Raw genomic sequence first — 17,856 nt, forward strand, 5'->3', positions numbered from 1 at the left:
TTGTAATTCTATATAAAACCGGCAATCAAAGAAGGGAAAAATCATTAATTTTGTCTCACAGTTAAAATTCAGTTTATAGTTAATACAACAATACAATACGATGTTCTTCAAATTCTCTATTTTGTTACTATCTTTTATCGTAGCTGCTAATTTTGTACTGGGAGAATCTGAAAATGAAAATCAAGTAATTATACGTATTATTTTTAACTATAATATTAAAACTATTAGATTTTTGTCAAATCATTTGCTGAATAATTTATAATAAAAATACAATTTTCCTACATAGCCACTTTTGTCTAGGAAACTAATATATTTTTAGCTTAAGGACCTTAAAATACAATTTTTATCGTAAAAATAAGTTTAATATTATTAGGTAAACTATATTTTATTTAATGTGTTATTTTGGATTAATGCTCGAATCGTGGCCTAATTACGAGTAAGCGAGTTCAATTTAATTATTATATTAAATGGTTTATTTGAAACCTTATTTAGCTCATAAAATGTAATATTTAAATTATTTTTTAAAGAAATATATCATTTTTTTATTGCTATTAATTAGCAGATATTTCTAGCACATACTAAAAACAAATTTTAATCATGTATAATTAATTATATAATAATATATTATAAAATACATAAATAATTTTCCATTTAATAATGCAGTTCATATAGATATAAAATATTTTATTTTATAGAAACATTAATATTAAGTACAATTTTAATGAAATAATGTTCATTTTAGCCAGTAATGAAAAAAAATTAAATATTGGCTGAATCTACCACTTAAACAATTCATGTATTGAAATGTGCATAATGATATAGATCATTAATCAACTCTTGTTTAATTTGATGAGTAAAAATAAATCAAGCATAATACTTGAATTAAATCCTTAATGTGTAAAAATTTTAAAAGTTAAATGTATTTAAATTCTATAACCGGGATTTTATGTTTGATATTTAAAACAAAAATTTCAGATTCTTCAAGAGTCCTTCGATAATTGCAGATTATGGTTGCGCAAATCTCTAAATAGTACTATTTCATTAACTCAATTTTGGTTGTATATGGGAAGATACAAATATGACTTAGCTATCATCCAAGGTTACTTATATAAGAATCCAGATGCATATGCAAAACAAGGTAACTGTTAACTATATTTTATTTATCATTTAATAATATATATTTACAATGATGTGTTTTTATTTTTGTGCCTGGGCCCACGATTTGTTTTAAACCGCTAAACCGATATCTTTATGTAGCAACTGTAGATCAGAAATCGTATCTAAAAGGTACTTTATTGGGCCAAAAAAGTAAAAACTCACATCATCCCCTTCAAAATCGAGAAACACCAGTAGTACTACTAACATCCAAAAAATATACACATTTTTCAACTTGGAATCATGATAACTTTTTTTAAATTATTTGAATTTGTTCCAAACTTTTATGGAATATTCTTGGTGAGTAAAACTCTCCAAATTGTGATTTTCAAATGTCATTTCCTACTTTTTTTAATAAATATATTCATAATTATAATTATTGAAATGTTTTAAAGTTTAATTTTTGAAAAAAAAAAATGTTTAATAACCGTAACAAAACGTACAGAGATTAGATAATAAATTAATAACCGCTATAGCTAATCTGCGCTACTGTTAAAGGTGTTTGTTAACGATTCGAGGTCACTTGGTCAGACTTGGTATTGTCTTTGATAGACAAAACGTAAAAACTTGTTTGTAGTGGTGGATAATAAATTCGAAATTGACTGTTTTTTCATTCTAAAAAGACCTATTTTCATTCAAACGTACGGATTGATGTAATTATGCGTTAGGGATTTTTAAAACCAGTTCAATTTCCTTATTTTTCTTTTTTAGATCCTACGAACAACTTTTAATAAATGTGTACTTATACTTATCAAAATTTGACTTAAAAATGTAAAATTGAACAAAATATTCAACATGGATTATTACGCTTCTTCGTATCAAAAAATGGAAAAAGTTGTTCATTGAAACCAAAGTAAACATATTAAAAAAGTTTTCACTATCAAAATCGCATCATCAGATCGATATGATGGAATGAAAATTGACATTTTTCACAAAACTTTAAAAGTTTTACAACTCTAGAAAAAAATAATATTTGTTCACCTTTAAACTAGCCGGCATTTTAAAATAGCTACTACTAGATTTATTTTTGGTAAGTAATGCCTATCCTTTGCCTCTTAATAAATACCTCTTTCGAATCTCTCTAAGAACAATATTATAGCTGGTTTTATTTATAGACTACATACAGCTAAATTCTCATAACAATCGTCGGATATAATCTTGTTATCAGTTGACTTGCTCTACTAGAGACAATAGTTGCCATCCTGGGATAGTAGTTATAGTGCGGTGGTTTCCCGTTGCATTCCGCCCATTTCGGAACGCGGCCCCTTATTTTGCTATTATAGGCATGTCATATCCATTCATATTTTGTCCATGTTGGATGTAGAGACCTGTTCGGGTAACAGCTTTACCGTATCCTAAACAGTGCTGGAAACGCGAAAATATTTTACCCCGATCACCGCACGACTATCACGTCTAATTCTAATAACTCTAACACTATTTGTTAGAATTAAGCTTGCAATGTGCCGATTTTTTAAAATTAATATTATCCATCTAAAAACGTAATTATTTATTGGGGTTGCTTTTTGTGTAATATCAAAATTTAGTGTCGAGTTTTTGTGGAAGGGGGATGTACAAAAAAAGTATTGTATAAAAAGTTAGTATTTCATGCATAAAAAGTTCTTCAAATTTTTATTTGTAAAAATCCAAGTAGTTTTTGAGTAAACTAATGCGTTCAAATAATCACCCTGTATGTTATAACTATGATATTGAACATTTTTGATTTGATTTTGTTTTAGATTTTATAGATTTCGATCTATACAGTGTACTTTTTAAAATGCTTTGTAGTGAAATGAATAATACTGTACAAGTCTGCGCTGAAGTTAGGGAAGCAATAGCATCAATGAGGACACCAGAAGAAGTGGCAATATTGATGGGAGATGATTAGGATTAGCAGATTAAAATTAAAAGTTATCAGAAAAAAAAAATAGAAAAATTGTCATAGTCTAACATTAACTTGTTTAAAAATGCATTAAAACGAATTTGTTGACCAAAATCGCTATTTTTTTTTAATAAACATCGATTTATTAAATTGTGTGCTATGTTAGTTTTTTTTATAAATACTTAAGTAGTCGGAGAAATGATAATTTAACAATTTAATATCCTAATTCATTATCATAATGTACATTATAATTATAAAAAACATATGGATGCAGTACAAACAATATTTTATTAAACAAGTATTTAACTTTTCTTTTTTTCACAAAAAGTGCAAATTTTTGAACGGATACATATTTTTTCTAAATATATTTTGTTTGAATAATAATAGTGCAAATTATAAGTAGTTAATTTTTATATAATTGGGATAGTATTAAAAAAGCCAGTACAGTTGGGTTGGGTTATAGTGGTGACGGAGCATAGTGGGGACGAGGAAGTCACAGGTTTACGGAAATTATTACAACTAAAAGTGATAAAATAACTTTCAAATTTTAATAATGTCTCTGAACTAAAACATTCAACTAGGTTGAATGTCAAAATTCATATAAAGTTAATTTCTGCTGTGTGATAAATAAGTTCTAACTTCTAAATATCTTTTTTGGGTGGTATCGCACAACAGAAAATTAACTTTTTTTTTTGTAGTGTTTCGAATCCCAATCTAGTGTTGGTTTATACAACACAATTTGTTTTTTTTTTTTTGTGGAATTGTGTAAATTATTTTATCGAATTATGTGGCATGGTCATTACTCATTAGCCAAACATTTATTGAAGTATTAAGTCACACCAATCGGTAAGGGATTATAATCATTTAATTATTTCGGTTTTACAATCTTGTGATCAACGTATGCCAATACATGGAGTAGGCACGTACAACATGCCTAATGTCATAATAATGATTTACTAGGAATATAGCCTTCGATTTTTTAAGCTATTAAAACAAGTGTTCTGCACTGTAGTCATAACATGCGTATTAAACGTTTAGTAAAACAGCTAAGGTACACATAGACAATCTCTGTATTTTGTACACAGGATTTTGATAAAATTCTACACAGTACGTCTGACTTGAGAATATTGTTCAAGTGTTTAATGATAGAAGTTGAATATTTTCTATGCTTAAACATGACTTCCTGGTAGGTCAACTATAGTTGCCAACACTACAATTTTTTTTTGTTAAGATTTTGAACTAAAGCTAGAAATTTAAAAGCATGATAATGTTTGTACGTTTTTTTAGGGGGGGAAAGAGGTGTTTTAGCATGACAAATTTTCTTGATTGTACCCCAGAAAACCAAGAACATTATTATGTTAAAATAAACTCTTGTTTCTAACACCAACTAATTCTCTGCTCACTTTTATAAAAAAAAAGAAACAAAACGTTATTTTATAAAATGTATACTACAATTATCTCATTAATTTATACCGCAGTATAAATTTTTAATGTACCTATTTATTAATTACAACATTTTTTTTTTTTTAATTTAACAATAAAACTGGCAATTACATTAAGAAAAAAATTGTTCATTTTGTTGAATGTACTTATGAGGAAAATAATAATGTCTATATATTAAGAAAAAACAAAAAAAAACGTATAAATGTTAACAAAAATTATAAACTATTGTGATCCATTATGTATTGTTTCTTAAAAAACATTATTATTTTTTTTTTTTTTATAATTTCTTATCACATTTGGTAATATATTTAAACTTTTTATAAAATAATATAAATTGATCTAGTAGTCGTTTTATAATCGATAATAAGTTTCGGAATAATATAATAACGCCAACGTTTAGGAAGTCAATTTGTGATTATAGATGTGACCTGTGATAATTCTGATAATAATACTAACAAATCCCTTTAAAAATCTTAAGCAACGTAATAAATATATTAACACATAACATAGATGTTTAATAAAATGGATGGACAAGGTTAGACTGAATAAGTGAATTTGGTATTGTATAAAAAAAAGCTTTCAAGAAGCCTTTTTTTACATAATATTAAGGATAAATAAGTATATCCCTAGATACTAATGTATGTATGAAAATATCTACTGATATTCTCCTACACATTGTAAACCAATATTGAAACCCAGAGATTCATCGTCTTGATATTTATATGTGTTAATGACATTAACATTAAAAATTTTATGTATAAATATATCTAATTGTACAAATATGCAATTTAAATAATAATGCCAGGTATAGGAAATTTAATGGAAATCATATTTGATATATTTATGTACTCTTATGATATTAGTTTTTTTTTTAATTCTATTATAAAGCACGAAATTAAAGACACTAGAAATCATTCGTTTCACAGTCACGCAGTTAAACTTAATTTAACAGAAATAGAATAAACATATAATAAAATAGAATAACACGATGTTCTTCAAGCTATCTATTTTGTTATTATCTTTTATTATTGCTGCTAATTATGTACTGGGAGAAAGTGAAGATGAAAATCAAGTAATTTTTGATATTTTTATTAGACTATTCCTATATTAAAACTATTAGTGTTTTGTCAATGTTTTAATAGATCATTTATAATATTTAGGTTTTCACAATTTTTCTACATAGTAATTTTTTTATGAAACTATTATTATTTTAGCTTAAAGAATTTCAAATCAAATATTTATGATAAAAATAAGTTTTTAATAAGTATTTGATAAAATTATTTTTTGTTATTGCTATAATAGATATTTAAATTAAATCGTATGCTTATTTTTTGAGTTTTGTTAATTTAATATAATAAATGTACTTGAAACTTATTTAGCAATAAATTTAATTTAATCAGTTATTTTATAAATTCAATTTTAAAACAATAAAATTTCTGTCACTCTTTCATTTAACAATCAACAAATAGTACAAGTCAATCCAAACGTAATAAATAATGTATTTTCAATACATTGTTTTGTAAATTAATTAGACATAATTTTGTTTTGCTTTGATTTAGTATTTCACTTTAAACTTCAGTATATTTCAGATTCTAAAAGATTCGGACAATGATTGTAGAAAATGGTTGCTCGTATCACTAGATAGTACTATAACACTGGCTGATTTTTGGATGTATATGGGTAAAAACAAAAATGATTTAATAATCATAGAGGAATACTTGAGTAAGAATCCAGCTGCAAGTGAAAAACAAGGTAACCATTAGTCTCACTCTAGATCTATTTTCAGTCTAACTTTCAGACCAAATTTTCCAAATTACACTCGAAAAAATCAAATAAAAAAAAAATTACCACCCTTTATTATATCTTATATTAATTTGTTTTTTCAATATTCAAGTGATTTTATTTGCTTAACTACTTGTCGAAACTCAATCAGAGTTATAATCAATCTTAAAGGTATTTTCATAAGCTTTTTAAAACCGGTAATTAGAACCATGTGTCTTCAAAACTTACAATGTTATGCGAAATTAAAAAAACATAGAATATTATGTGTGGAATATGAAGAATACTTTTGCAACTGGTCAAAAAAAAAATCGGAAAATGTTTTCCTTTTACCACAATTTGTTTAACAGATGTACCTTTTTTTTGTTGTGAAGGTTTTTTTTATCAATTTAATTTTTGTTTTTGTTTTAGATGTTATAGATTTACATCTATATAGTGAACTCTTTAGAAACCTTTGCATTACACTTGGCTATATTGTGAAAAGGTGCGCTGCACTTCGGAAAAGTGCAGCGGCAGAAAGGTCAATAGAAGACATTACAATGTTAGAATGGGTAGAATCAGTTATTGTGTGACAAATCTCAAGAATGTTAAAGGTTGTACCTCAGCCTATAAACATTATCATGTTAACGAACCCTTGTTTTTGAAACCAACTAATTCTCTACTAACTTTACATCGAATGAAATAAAGAAAATGCAGTTTTATTATCTATTAAAGTGTACAATTGATTTATATATACATATTTCTTACACTTTATTTTTAATTTAATATAAAACTGGCAATTAATTCTAGAATAATTTTTTTCTTCTAAATTTAACTTTAAATTTTCGTAAAGTGTGTACACCGAAAATGTATTTTGTTAATCCAGAACGCTTAGACAATTTTACCATATACTTAACTAGTAATAACTTTATATTTTGTTACTTTTTTTTAATTTTTTTACTTTTGCACAATACGCATTTTATTCTTAAGCTGATAACATAACATAATTACGTGTAATCATAAATGCTATACAATTTGATTAGGTTTTTAATAAGACAATGTTTACAAATTTAAGACGAGTCATTGTCTATATTTATACACGGGATTGTTTTCGGTTGGATTTATAGGTTATGTTGGGTTTGTGTAGGTCACTGCTAAAAATCAAGAGGTGTCAAGCAGCAACGGATACAGCTTAACTTCAGATGCTACTTGGCAATCAAATGATATTTCAGTTGATAAAAAACATCTGTGTCTCCTAATCCTAAAATAGTATATTTATCTGATTCGAGAAAATTGTTAACCTGCGATTTTCTAAGCTGTAACATAAGTGATCACACAAATACAAAACAATTTCAGCGCAGAGATTTTATAAATTGAAAATTTCAAAAAAGTAACAGAAATTCGTACATTAATTATTTGAAATTGGATTGAGATAATGTATCCAAATTCCTTGTAATGAGTAAAAAAAACATAAAAAGTTCAGTAGAGTCGAGCCAAACATGCAATAAACTATAAAGCCATATTTCATTCACCTTGTTACGGTATTACGATGGACTTTTTCTAATGTCTTTTGTGTACAATTTTAAAAAAACATACTTGCACATGTGCGCGTTAATTACATGATTCGACATATGTTAACGACTTATGTTCGTATGATTTATGTATAACAAATAAATTTAATTCTTAAAATATGCAATTTTTATAATAATTTCAATAACTTTCAAATTTGATATTTTTAAGTAGTCGTATAGTATGAGATTTCTTATCACTTCAATATAAAACGGCCAATCAAAGACGGTAAAAATCATTAATTTTGACTTACAGTTAAAAATCCGTTTATAGTTAATATAACCATACAATGCTCTTCAAATTGTCTATTTTGTTACTATCTTTTATCATAGCTGGTCATTCTGTACTGGGAGAATCTGAAGATGAAAATCAAGTAATTTTTGAAATTATTTTTGAAACTATTCCTTTAAAACTATTAGATTTTTGTCAATGTTTTGCTGAATCATTTATAATATCCAGGTTAAAGTTTTTCTGTACAACCATTTTCCCCTAGAAACATATATTATTATTTTAGATTAAAGACTTAATTAAAATCGTTGTCACAAACACAGTATAATCGAAAACAGTTTTTAATATTATATTTTGTTAAAAACCTATTTAAACCCATTTATTTATGTTCAATTAATTTAATTTAATAAAATTTTTATTTGAAATTTTTTTTTACCCTATATTAATATTTTGATTATTTTTTAAATTAAATTATTAAATAATAGAACTAAAAGTTTTAATACTCCTTTATTTAATAAATAATTAATAATATCTATAAATCTGGACAAAATATTTAATTTTATTATAATTTAAAAAATCAATTAGGCATCATGTTGCATTTTAAATTAGTTTTTTTAATTTGTTAAAAATAATAATCATTATTTTCGGTTTGCTTTTTCAGTATCGAGCAATAGTTTTATTTTAATGTTACATTATATTGCAAATAGACTAACAATAATCATGAGTCAAGTAAAAAAATAAATATAGATTAAAATTACATTTCCGCCTTCCAAAAAAAAAAAAAAACCAATAATTTATTCGATAACAATTAATTTAATAATAATTTAATGAAGTTGAAATATTTATGATTAAAAATTCTTTAATGGATAAAAAGTTTAAAAGTTATACGTATTTCAATTTTATAATCAGGGTTTTACACGTAATAAAGTATATTAATATTAAAAAAAAATTTCAGACTCTAAGTAAATCGTACGACGATTGTAGAAAATGGTTGCACATACCTCTAGATGGTACTATTACATTGGCTGAGTTTTGGTTGTATATGGGTAAAAATAGGATCCGTTTTGCTATCTTAAGTGATTACCTTGATAATAATCCAGCAGCAAATGAATATAAAAGTAATTGTTATCTTAAAATTATTTATAATTTAATATTTTGTTCTGAATCTTTGATGCGAAACTATGAATCAGTAGGTGAGAAGGATAAGTATTCTTATTTGCATTTATAAAAATTAAAATATGCATATTTTAAGTTTTACTAAGCAACATTAATTATAATTATTTCGATGTTAAGAGTGCTTAACAATATCTTTTTTGTTTTAGATTTTATTGATTTATATCTATATAAGGAACTTTTTAAAATGTTATGCAGCAAACTTGACCTTACTGTAAAAAAATGCGCTTCACACATGGAAAAAATAGCGGCACAAAGGACAGTAGCAGACGTTTTAACTATAGGTTCGGTGGAACCAGACGATTGTCTGGTTCCACCGGACCTATAGTCCTATGGTCTTACAAACCTATGGCCGGAGCTTATCGAAAATAAAATATATTACAAGAAAAAAAAACAGAAAATGTTTCATAATTTAATAATTAAATGTTTAAAAATATAATATCAAAACGAATTGTATGACACCAAAATCGTTTTTTTCAAATAAACGCCACTTTCTTACTTTTTGTACAATGTAATTTTATTTCAAAAAAAAAAAAAAGACTATATTTTAACTGGTAATTTAAAAAGAGACAAATTTGAGAAAATGTTTGAATATATTATTATGAAGTACAACATTTAGGTACTTGTAAAAAATTTAATTATCTAAATAAACTATACTTCCTCAGTACTCAACAATTATTTAATATTGCGATATATTTATCATCGTCAGATAAGTGAACCAGATATCACTAATGAAAATATATTTTTTATTTTTGGCCAGCTATAAAAGTTTGATTCCTCCCACATGCAACTTGAGCAATTTTTTAATATTATCAGGAGTATAACTTACACTCATATTCAAATCATGATAAATTTAAAGCAGTTCATTTGAGCTTAGGGTAATATTCATAAAAAACATATCTGTTGTTTTATTCATTTTTTTAAGTTTTAAGAAATGTAAATTATATTTTAAAAATTGTGAAATGATAAGTTTTAATTTTTAACAGAATATAATACAATACATTTAAATTATAAAGTCATTTTTATTTTGTGTTTATTGAAGTACGACGCCCAACAAGGGTAATTAGTACAGTCCAAGTAGAATTATGGACTATCAATATCATTATTACGTCTTTATTTCAAAAATAACGGACATCATCAAATTGCAAACATTAAAACTTTTAGCAACCGTAGCAGATTAGTATCATCCGGAATTTCCTATTAAATAAGCAAAAATATAAAAAAACACCATTTAATTGAGTCTAATGCATCAATATATCCATGGTGAAAGGCAATCAAAAAATAAACTAGTTGTTCAAAAAGTTTCAGATTTTTCAAACCATTAAAATATGTATAGTTTTATTAGCAATTTGTAAAATTAAATCACCATATTGTTTAAAAAATGTAGCTATAGCTATTTTCCCAGATATTATTTAAATGAGCTTGTTTTGAAATAAATACACGTGTAGAAGTTCGTGTAATTATAAATACATATGGACACAAATAATTATTACTCACTATTAACTATCGTAGATCAATAATTTTTACCAATAATTAGTCCTTATCTATTTGCGGTACATCTCGATAATCAACTTTGACAAAATACTTGTTAATTTATTAGTGTTTTAATGTGTTAACGATAGAGAACGAGGAATATAAATGCGATACTTTTGCATACCATTACATTAAAACTATTAATATTAATAACATTATTCCTAATTTCTATACTATTTCATCGCAAAAAACATGATTTTTTCCATAAGAACTTATGTGTAACCTAAAATAGAAAATTAACATCATAATTGTTGAGATGCTACACTAATATTCTGATGGTGCAATATTATTATAAACTATAGTTTGAGAGTTGTGTTACTATGAATTTCACTAAGCCCACATTGAAATATTAAAACATGTTAGGGAATATAGTAGAGACGTTTACATACTGTAGTCAAAATATACGTTAAATTACCATGATAATAAATAATATAATTTATTATAAAAAATATATGGTGAATATTCAATACTATTGAATTACGATTTCTATTTTCGTGAATTTCATTTTATTGCTTTTGTTTTAACATTTTTTTTCGATACGCATTTTGTTGACACTTGTGACTTGAGTAAAATAATATTATGTGTAATCACAAATGTACACATAGACAGATTAAAATTTCAAAAAAAACAACGTGTAAAAATTACATGAAAGGTACACAAAGTTGTTGTCTGCAGTTGGAAAAAACATATTATTAAGACATCTGTGTGTACAATACTAAAATAGTAAGTCTGGTTCGCGGATACTGTCAATTAATGATTTATTATAGTCTTTGATGTCTTAACAAATCGTTTTCGCATATTTTATGAATTTTATAATTTTAGAAGACCGGGACCCGCTTGAGTCTATATTCTAAAACCTTTCAGATATTCTTTTCGACTGACCATCCCTTCCACTCCAGCAAACGCCAGCACTTCATTCTAAAATTGTACCTGGTCGTTTCCCCGAATCCAATATCCCGACATACATTTATTACATTAAGTATTATAATATATATTTTATAATATTATGCCATTTTTTTTTTTTTTTTGGTACTTTTTAAATCTTCTGAGCATTAATATTGTCAAATACTCTTAAGACCCAAAAACTGATTAAAAACACAAAAATATTAATAATTTGTGTTGTAAAATAAAAGATACATAATATTTTAGTTTTTATAAATGCGGAATAATTCCCTAAAACCAACTGCTTCACAGTATCGCACCGAATATATAATACTATTATTAAATGATAAACAAACAGCCGAGGAGTAAATTACAAAATTTTAATTCATATAACTTTTAACTTTTAACGTTAGACAATCGTAAAGTGTGTTTAACCAAAATACACTTTGTCAATCGCAAATGTGTTAATATCGTAATAAATACACATAGTCATAATAGCCCGATATTTAATTTTTAATAACTCTTAGTGTACAAATTACAGACACGGTACATATAGTCAGTGATTGGAATTTTTTCATGGAATTTTATTTAAATTGTATGTAGTATCTCTGATAAGAGAATTTCGTCAACTATTGTTCAAAATGTCACAAAGTACAAACAGCTAATAATAGGTTAAAAAAAGTTCTAAAAGCTCAGTAAATTTGTCTTATGACTTTAATCCCTTATAACCTAATCTAATTATTAAATTAAAGTTCATCTATATATAGTACTATGTATTGAACACATATTTAGTACATAATTGTTCAAACATGCAATTTAAATAAAAATGCCATGTCTATAAAATTGAATAGCAATAACATTTGATGTATTTATGTATTTGTATAATAGAACATTTCTTTTCATTTCTAAATAAAACAGGCAAACAAAGACGGTAAAAATTATTCATTTTGTCACACAAGTACAGTACAATGTTCTTCAAGTTCTCTATTTTGCTATTATATTTTATCTTAGCTGCTATTTCTGTACTGGGAGAGACTGAAGATGAAAATAAAGTAATTTTTGATATTATATTTAACTATTAGATTTTTGTCAATGTTTTGCTGAATGATTTATAATATACAGGTTAATTTTTTTTTTTTTTTATTATTTCCCTCGGCGGCAAAGGCCATTGGGTTACATTAAATTATTATACAGGTTAATGTTTACTTGTATAGCCATTTTTGTCTAAGAAACTATTATCATATTCGATTTAAGACTCAATTAAAACCCTTATCATAAATATGTATGATTAAAATAAGTTTTTAGTACTGCTTGTCAAAAATATTTTTTTTTTGATACTATTATATAAAATTCTAATGGTAACATATTTATTTAAGTTCAATCAATTTAATATAAAAAAAAGTTATACATAACATTTTTTTTAGTACAATTTAAAATTTTGATCATTTTGTAAAATAGTAAAAGTTAATAATTAATTAAAGGTATTTGCAAATCCAATCAAAACGTAATAAATAATGTATTTTTAATATAATTTAAAAATTTTCTAATTTAATTAGACATTTTTATAAGCTATGTTTTTATTAATTAACATTGGACTTATTGGAGTATATTTGTGTTTTTTAGTAAACAATAGAATAATGTTAAACTTATTTTTTAATTTAGGTACTGAAGCATTATTTATAGCTTAAAATAATTATGTTTTCTTAGCATAGAAATTAAACATTTTCTAATTTTGTTTAAAAAAAGTAACAACCATTTTTCAGAATTGAGCAATTATTTTATTGTTGATTTATATGTATTGATAATATAATATTATTAGGTATAGCTATTATTCAAACAATTAAGTAAAAAACGAACTGATAAAATTAAAAACTTGATTTTAACAAAAAAAAAATTATTGGTTAATAGTTAGTTTAATAATGATTTAAAAATTAATTACAGATAATACTTGAATTATTTATGATTAGAAAAAACCTTAAATTGTTTTAAAGCTATTTGTATTTAATTTTTCAAAAGGAGTTTTTATGTAATACAGTAAATTAATATTTATAACACAATTTCAGATATTAAGATATTCGTTCAATAATTGTAGAAAATGGTTGAGCAAATCTCTTGATAGTACTATTTCCGTGCCTCAGTTTTGGTACTATATGGGTAAAAGTAAAAACGATATTGAGACTATATATGCTTATTTGGATAAGAATCCAGCTGCAGACAAAAAACGAGGTAACAATTAACTTTACTTTATTTATCATTTAATAGTATAATTTTTGTCTTCGATGTATAAAGCATTTTGCTGCTTGTGTTAAGAAAGTATTCTCATTTGCGCGTTAGAAAATTAACACATGCATTTTTTGCTAATTTTCCTTAAATACCAAAATTATTAATACTTTGTCGTTTTCAAACAGTCCTTGCTACTTATGAGTGTTTAATAATTTGTTTATTATTTTAGATGTTATTGATTTATGTCTATATGGTGAACTTTTTAAAATGCTTTGCAGCACACATAATCTTACTGTAAAACCTTGCGCAGTGTTGAGGAAAAATGAAGCGGATAAAAGGACACTAGATGAGGTTTCAAGTTCATGGGCGGTGATATCAGATGAATAAGTATTCAAAAATAATAGCTGCATTTAATCATTTTCAAATTCATAATAAATTTTTTAAAAATTAAAAAAATGTTACTAAAAAAATGTTTAAAAACGCAATATATAAAAACAAATTTTATTACATCAAATCATTTTTTTTTTTATTAAACACCGATTTTTCACAATGTGTTTAATGTTCATTTTATTTATAAGAAAAAAAGAAAAATGTCTATAATTTAGTTGGAACTTCAAACTTGAGCAAATGGGTAATTCTTTCCGGAATATAGTTGACAATAATCTAGAATCATACGTACATTTAAAGATTTGTGCACACTTATGTTTTAATATTTTTTCCTGACTGCTATATTGTTTTAACATTCAAAAACAAAAATATATTACAATTTGCATAAATAAATTGTAGATAATGTGTAGGTAGCTAAGACGTATCAAAGACAAAAAAAACAACTTTTCCAAGTTTATATTTTAAATTTATACAGTCGTATTTACACACACCTGTGCACTTTGAAATCAATATGTTTATATGATTTATATGCAATAAATCTATATATAATGGTTCAAATACGCATTTGAAATTTTAATGCCACAGCTTAAAAATTGTAAAACTATTATATTTAATATATTTATTTATATTTTTATATTTTTCTTTTCATTTCTTTGTAAAATAGGTTTAAAATATATCTGTTTTTTTTGCTCAATTAAACCCTTCAGTTAATAGTAGATGGTACAATGTTCTTTAAGCTTTCTATTTTGTTTCTAACTTTTATCATAATTGATAATTCCGTACTGGGACTGACTGAAGATGAAGTAAATTTTTTGACCTACTGTTCTGAAGCTATTCGTTTCTTTTTTTTTGCTAGATCATGTGTTATAATATGCAGGTTAAAGCCTTACTATACGGTCATGATTATTGAAGCGTAAAGATTTTCAATTAAAATCATTATCATTATTATTAATATTCACAATACATTTTATACGAAGAAAATATGTTGTAGTGTTTTATTATATGGAAAATTTCAAAATTCTTATCGTTACCTAAGTATTTGAAACTAATTAAAATTGACTTGAAACTTTAAAAATTTTAAACACTTTTTTATTTAATTTAGGAAACCTGCGAATCTGTAATATATAATATAATATTTTCTATTATATTTATAAACAAAATGAGTTAATCCGGTATAATTTTCAATAAGCTTTTATGTTTTTAACATTGAACATAAATTATATATTATATTCATGCAACATATATTCGTGTAGTATAGCAAAAATGAAATTATGTTTATAATAATTTTTATTTTGGGTACTGCATGCATATAAATGTCTAAAAAAATAACAACAATTTAAAATTTAACATTTTTCTAAGTTAGTTTAGAAAAATTTTAGAAGTTTAGAAAACAAGTATTATTTTTCCAGAATCGGAAAATTATTTTACACGTTTAAAAAAAAATGGTTTTCCAAATGTGTCAAATAATTATCCAGTTTTATTTTGTGTTTGAGATAAAATTAAAATTTTGCTTAAAACTTGTTATATTTTTTATTACTGATAGTATCAGATGACGCGTTATTAATTTTTTGTTTTATGTTGTTTTCTAACCTACACAAAATGTAATTTATAATCAGATTTTACATGAAATAAAATAAACAAAAAATGAAAAAAAAACTTTTTAGGCCTTAAAAGAAGCATACTACACAGCTCTAGAACATTTTGAAGTTCCTCTAGGACAAGGTCTTACTGCGTCAAATATGAGAGATTTTTTGGGTTCCACTATTGTACCGAGTGTAATGGAGTTACCGAAGTCAGTTCGAGTAGAAAACCTAGGTAACCATCATTTACCTTATTTGTGAATTAATAATAATGTTTTAGCATAGTAGCTTTGACTTAGACCTTCCCAGATAGTCGAGAAAACTCAACGGGAACTTTATTCGGAATTGATGGGGCAAGGTGATCAAAATATGATCTTATATTAATTTTTCAAAAAAAATTACTAGATAGTATATTAGCCGACGCTACCGCCGTTCATCAGTTCAGTTGTCGAATACAAAATATAGTATAACAGCTCGTACACGTGATGTGTCATACTTACTTAGTGTAATAATTTCATTGTAAATAATTCAGTGTTTATAGTCTCTTTGTTATTTAATAAGTATTAACACATTCCATTTTCGTTTCATTTTAATTCAGTGTTTTAACTACATTACTATAATATCCAAACCACTAAATGTGTATTGTTTTATTTTCAATAATAATATTTAACGTTAGAGTTATAGATCACTCTTACTAACTTGTGTTTCCTACTCTGAATAAAAAAGTAATAAAATATTTAAAAATGGGTAAAAGAAAAATTTTTTATTAAAATAGGAAAAACAAAATATTTTAATACTTCATACCAAAAAAAATTGGATATTTTAAACAATTTTTTTGAAAATATGTTAAGTTTTTTATTTTAATAAAATATTTCTATAGTTTCCTCCATACCTATATTACATTTTTGGACGACTGTTTACCTAAATTGTCTTTATTCATAAAACTAAGTAAATGTATTGATTTTTAAATTAAATACAATTTTTTTGTTTATTTTATTTAGATAATATAGATTTAAATCTTTTTAAGAACATTATGCAAGTGTTTTGCCAAAAAAATCAGCTTAATCCAACAGATTTTCTACAGACACAAAACGGAATTGGCAACAATAAAAAACAACGTTTGTCATAAATATTATCGGTTTGTTATAATTAAAAAACTGAACCAAGTTGTAATAAAAGACAACTCATATTAAACCACTAAAATGAGTCATTGTAAAATTTACACTTAAAATACCATCAATATTTCATAGTCTTATATATTTTCTATTTGTATTTTTAATGCTGATGACTCGTCAGCTCAAAGTTGTTGTATCAAAAATTGTCTAATAATATCTAAGAACATAGGTAAAAACAGTACTATAATGCACAAATCTAAAGAAACAAGAAACTTTTGCAGAATATATAAATTTCAAAATAATACTCACTAGATAAAACCAAAAACTGTTTTTTAAATTAAAAAATATATTTATCGTTTTTTAATTGATAGCCGAATATTTTTTCTAATAGTCAGCATTTGTAAAGGATACTATTATTCCCTTACAAGTATTTATTTATTTATCTAGTCTACTTCTTTGTCTTCCCCTTACACTCCTAACTACAAGAAATCGGCCCAGGATTTATTTATTTATGATAATATTATTTAATTAACTTTTTTGATGATGTGTTGTAATTCAAATATATATAAATGCATATAATGTATGCAATATTCATTGACAATTTTTGATTTGAACAAATCATCGATGTGTACATTATTTACTGTGGATACTATTACCTGTGGTCATGCCGTTTCCATGCAAGTGCCAAATCCGGTGAAATATTTTGTCAAAAATCGTCTACTAAAATCTATGAATATAAATAAAAACAGTATGATAATGTACAAGTCTCAGGAAACGGTAAACTATTCCGGATTATTGAAACTGCAAACTAATTAAATACTTAAACTTTATTTTTTTCCCATAAAGGAAAGACATTGGTCATGCATTTTGTATTATAAACATGTCATTTATGATTATCTGATTTTATGCCTCTTATCACATATCTCTTATT

The 17,856-nt window shown here is 24.9% G+C and overlaps 3 protein-coding genes and 2 long non-coding RNA genes across 7 annotated transcripts; all 5 read left to right on the forward strand.

The window, feature by feature from the left end:
• Positions 1–1,503: 1,503 nt before the first annotated feature.
• Positions 1,504–3,283, forward strand: LOC126833053 (uncharacterized). The gene is made up of 3 exons (XR_007684832.1): positions 1,504–1,796; positions 1,867–2,185; positions 2,892–3,283. It is a non-coding gene; the product is annotated as an uncharacterized LOC126833053 (long non-coding RNA).
• Positions 3,284–5,406: 2,123 nt separating this feature from the next.
• Positions 5,407–6,944, forward strand: LOC126833028 (uncharacterized). The gene is made up of 3 exons (XM_050564134.1): positions 5,407–5,549; positions 6,067–6,229; positions 6,668–6,944. The coding sequence occupies exons 1-3, from the start codon at positions 5,466–5,468 to the stop codon at positions 6,826–6,828; spliced, it is 408 nt and encodes a 135-aa protein (XP_050420091.1). The 5' UTR covers positions 5,407–5,465; the 3' UTR covers positions 6,829–6,944.
• A 1,007-nt stretch (positions 6,945–7,951) lies between these two features.
• On the forward strand, positions 7,952–10,220 carry LOC126833029 (uncharacterized). The gene is made up of 3 exons (XR_007684827.1): positions 7,952–8,177; positions 8,988–9,150; positions 9,355–10,220. It is a non-coding gene; the product is annotated as an uncharacterized LOC126833029 (long non-coding RNA).
• Positions 10,221–11,556: 1,336 nt separating this feature from the next.
• LOC126833040 (uncharacterized) lies at positions 11,557–14,576 on the forward strand. 3 transcript variants are annotated; one of them, XM_050564155.1, is made up of 4 exons: positions 11,557–11,717; positions 12,539–12,672; positions 13,684–13,846; positions 14,073–14,562. In XM_050564155.1, the coding sequence occupies exons 2-4, from the start codon at positions 12,589–12,591 to the stop codon at positions 14,228–14,230; spliced, it is 405 nt and encodes a 134-aa protein (XP_050420112.1). In that variant the 5' UTR covers positions 11,557–11,717; positions 12,539–12,588; the 3' UTR covers positions 14,231–14,562. The 3 variants fall into 3 exon arrangements, with proteins under 3 accessions (XP_050420112.1, XP_050420113.1, XP_050420111.1); XM_050564154.1 differs by lacking the exon at positions 11,557–11,717 and adding an exon at positions 11,818–12,291; XM_050564156.1 differs by lacking the exon at positions 11,557–11,717 and having other exon boundaries at positions 11,810–12,672; positions 14,122–14,576.
• A 226-nt stretch (positions 14,577–14,802) lies between these two features.
• LOC126833017 (uncharacterized) lies at positions 14,803–17,289 on the forward strand. The gene is made up of 3 exons (XM_050564118.1): positions 14,803–15,033; positions 15,895–16,045; positions 16,812–17,289. The coding sequence occupies exons 1-3, from the start codon at positions 14,956–14,958 to the stop codon at positions 16,937–16,939; spliced, it is 357 nt and encodes a 118-aa protein (XP_050420075.1). The 5' UTR covers positions 14,803–14,955; the 3' UTR covers positions 16,940–17,289.
• Positions 17,290–17,856: the final 567 nt, after the last annotated feature.

The sequence above is a fragment of the Adelges cooleyi genome, unplaced genomic scaffold (assembly GCF_023614345.1).
Source record: "Adelges cooleyi isolate 19-005CV unplaced genomic scaffold, UGA_ACOO_1.1 ACOO_flye_CR_arks_rails_tigmint_CR_PRNA_168, whole genome shotgun sequence".
In the NCBI taxonomy this organism is placed as follows: Eukaryota; Metazoa; Arthropoda; class Insecta; order Hemiptera; family Adelgidae; genus Adelges; species Adelges cooleyi.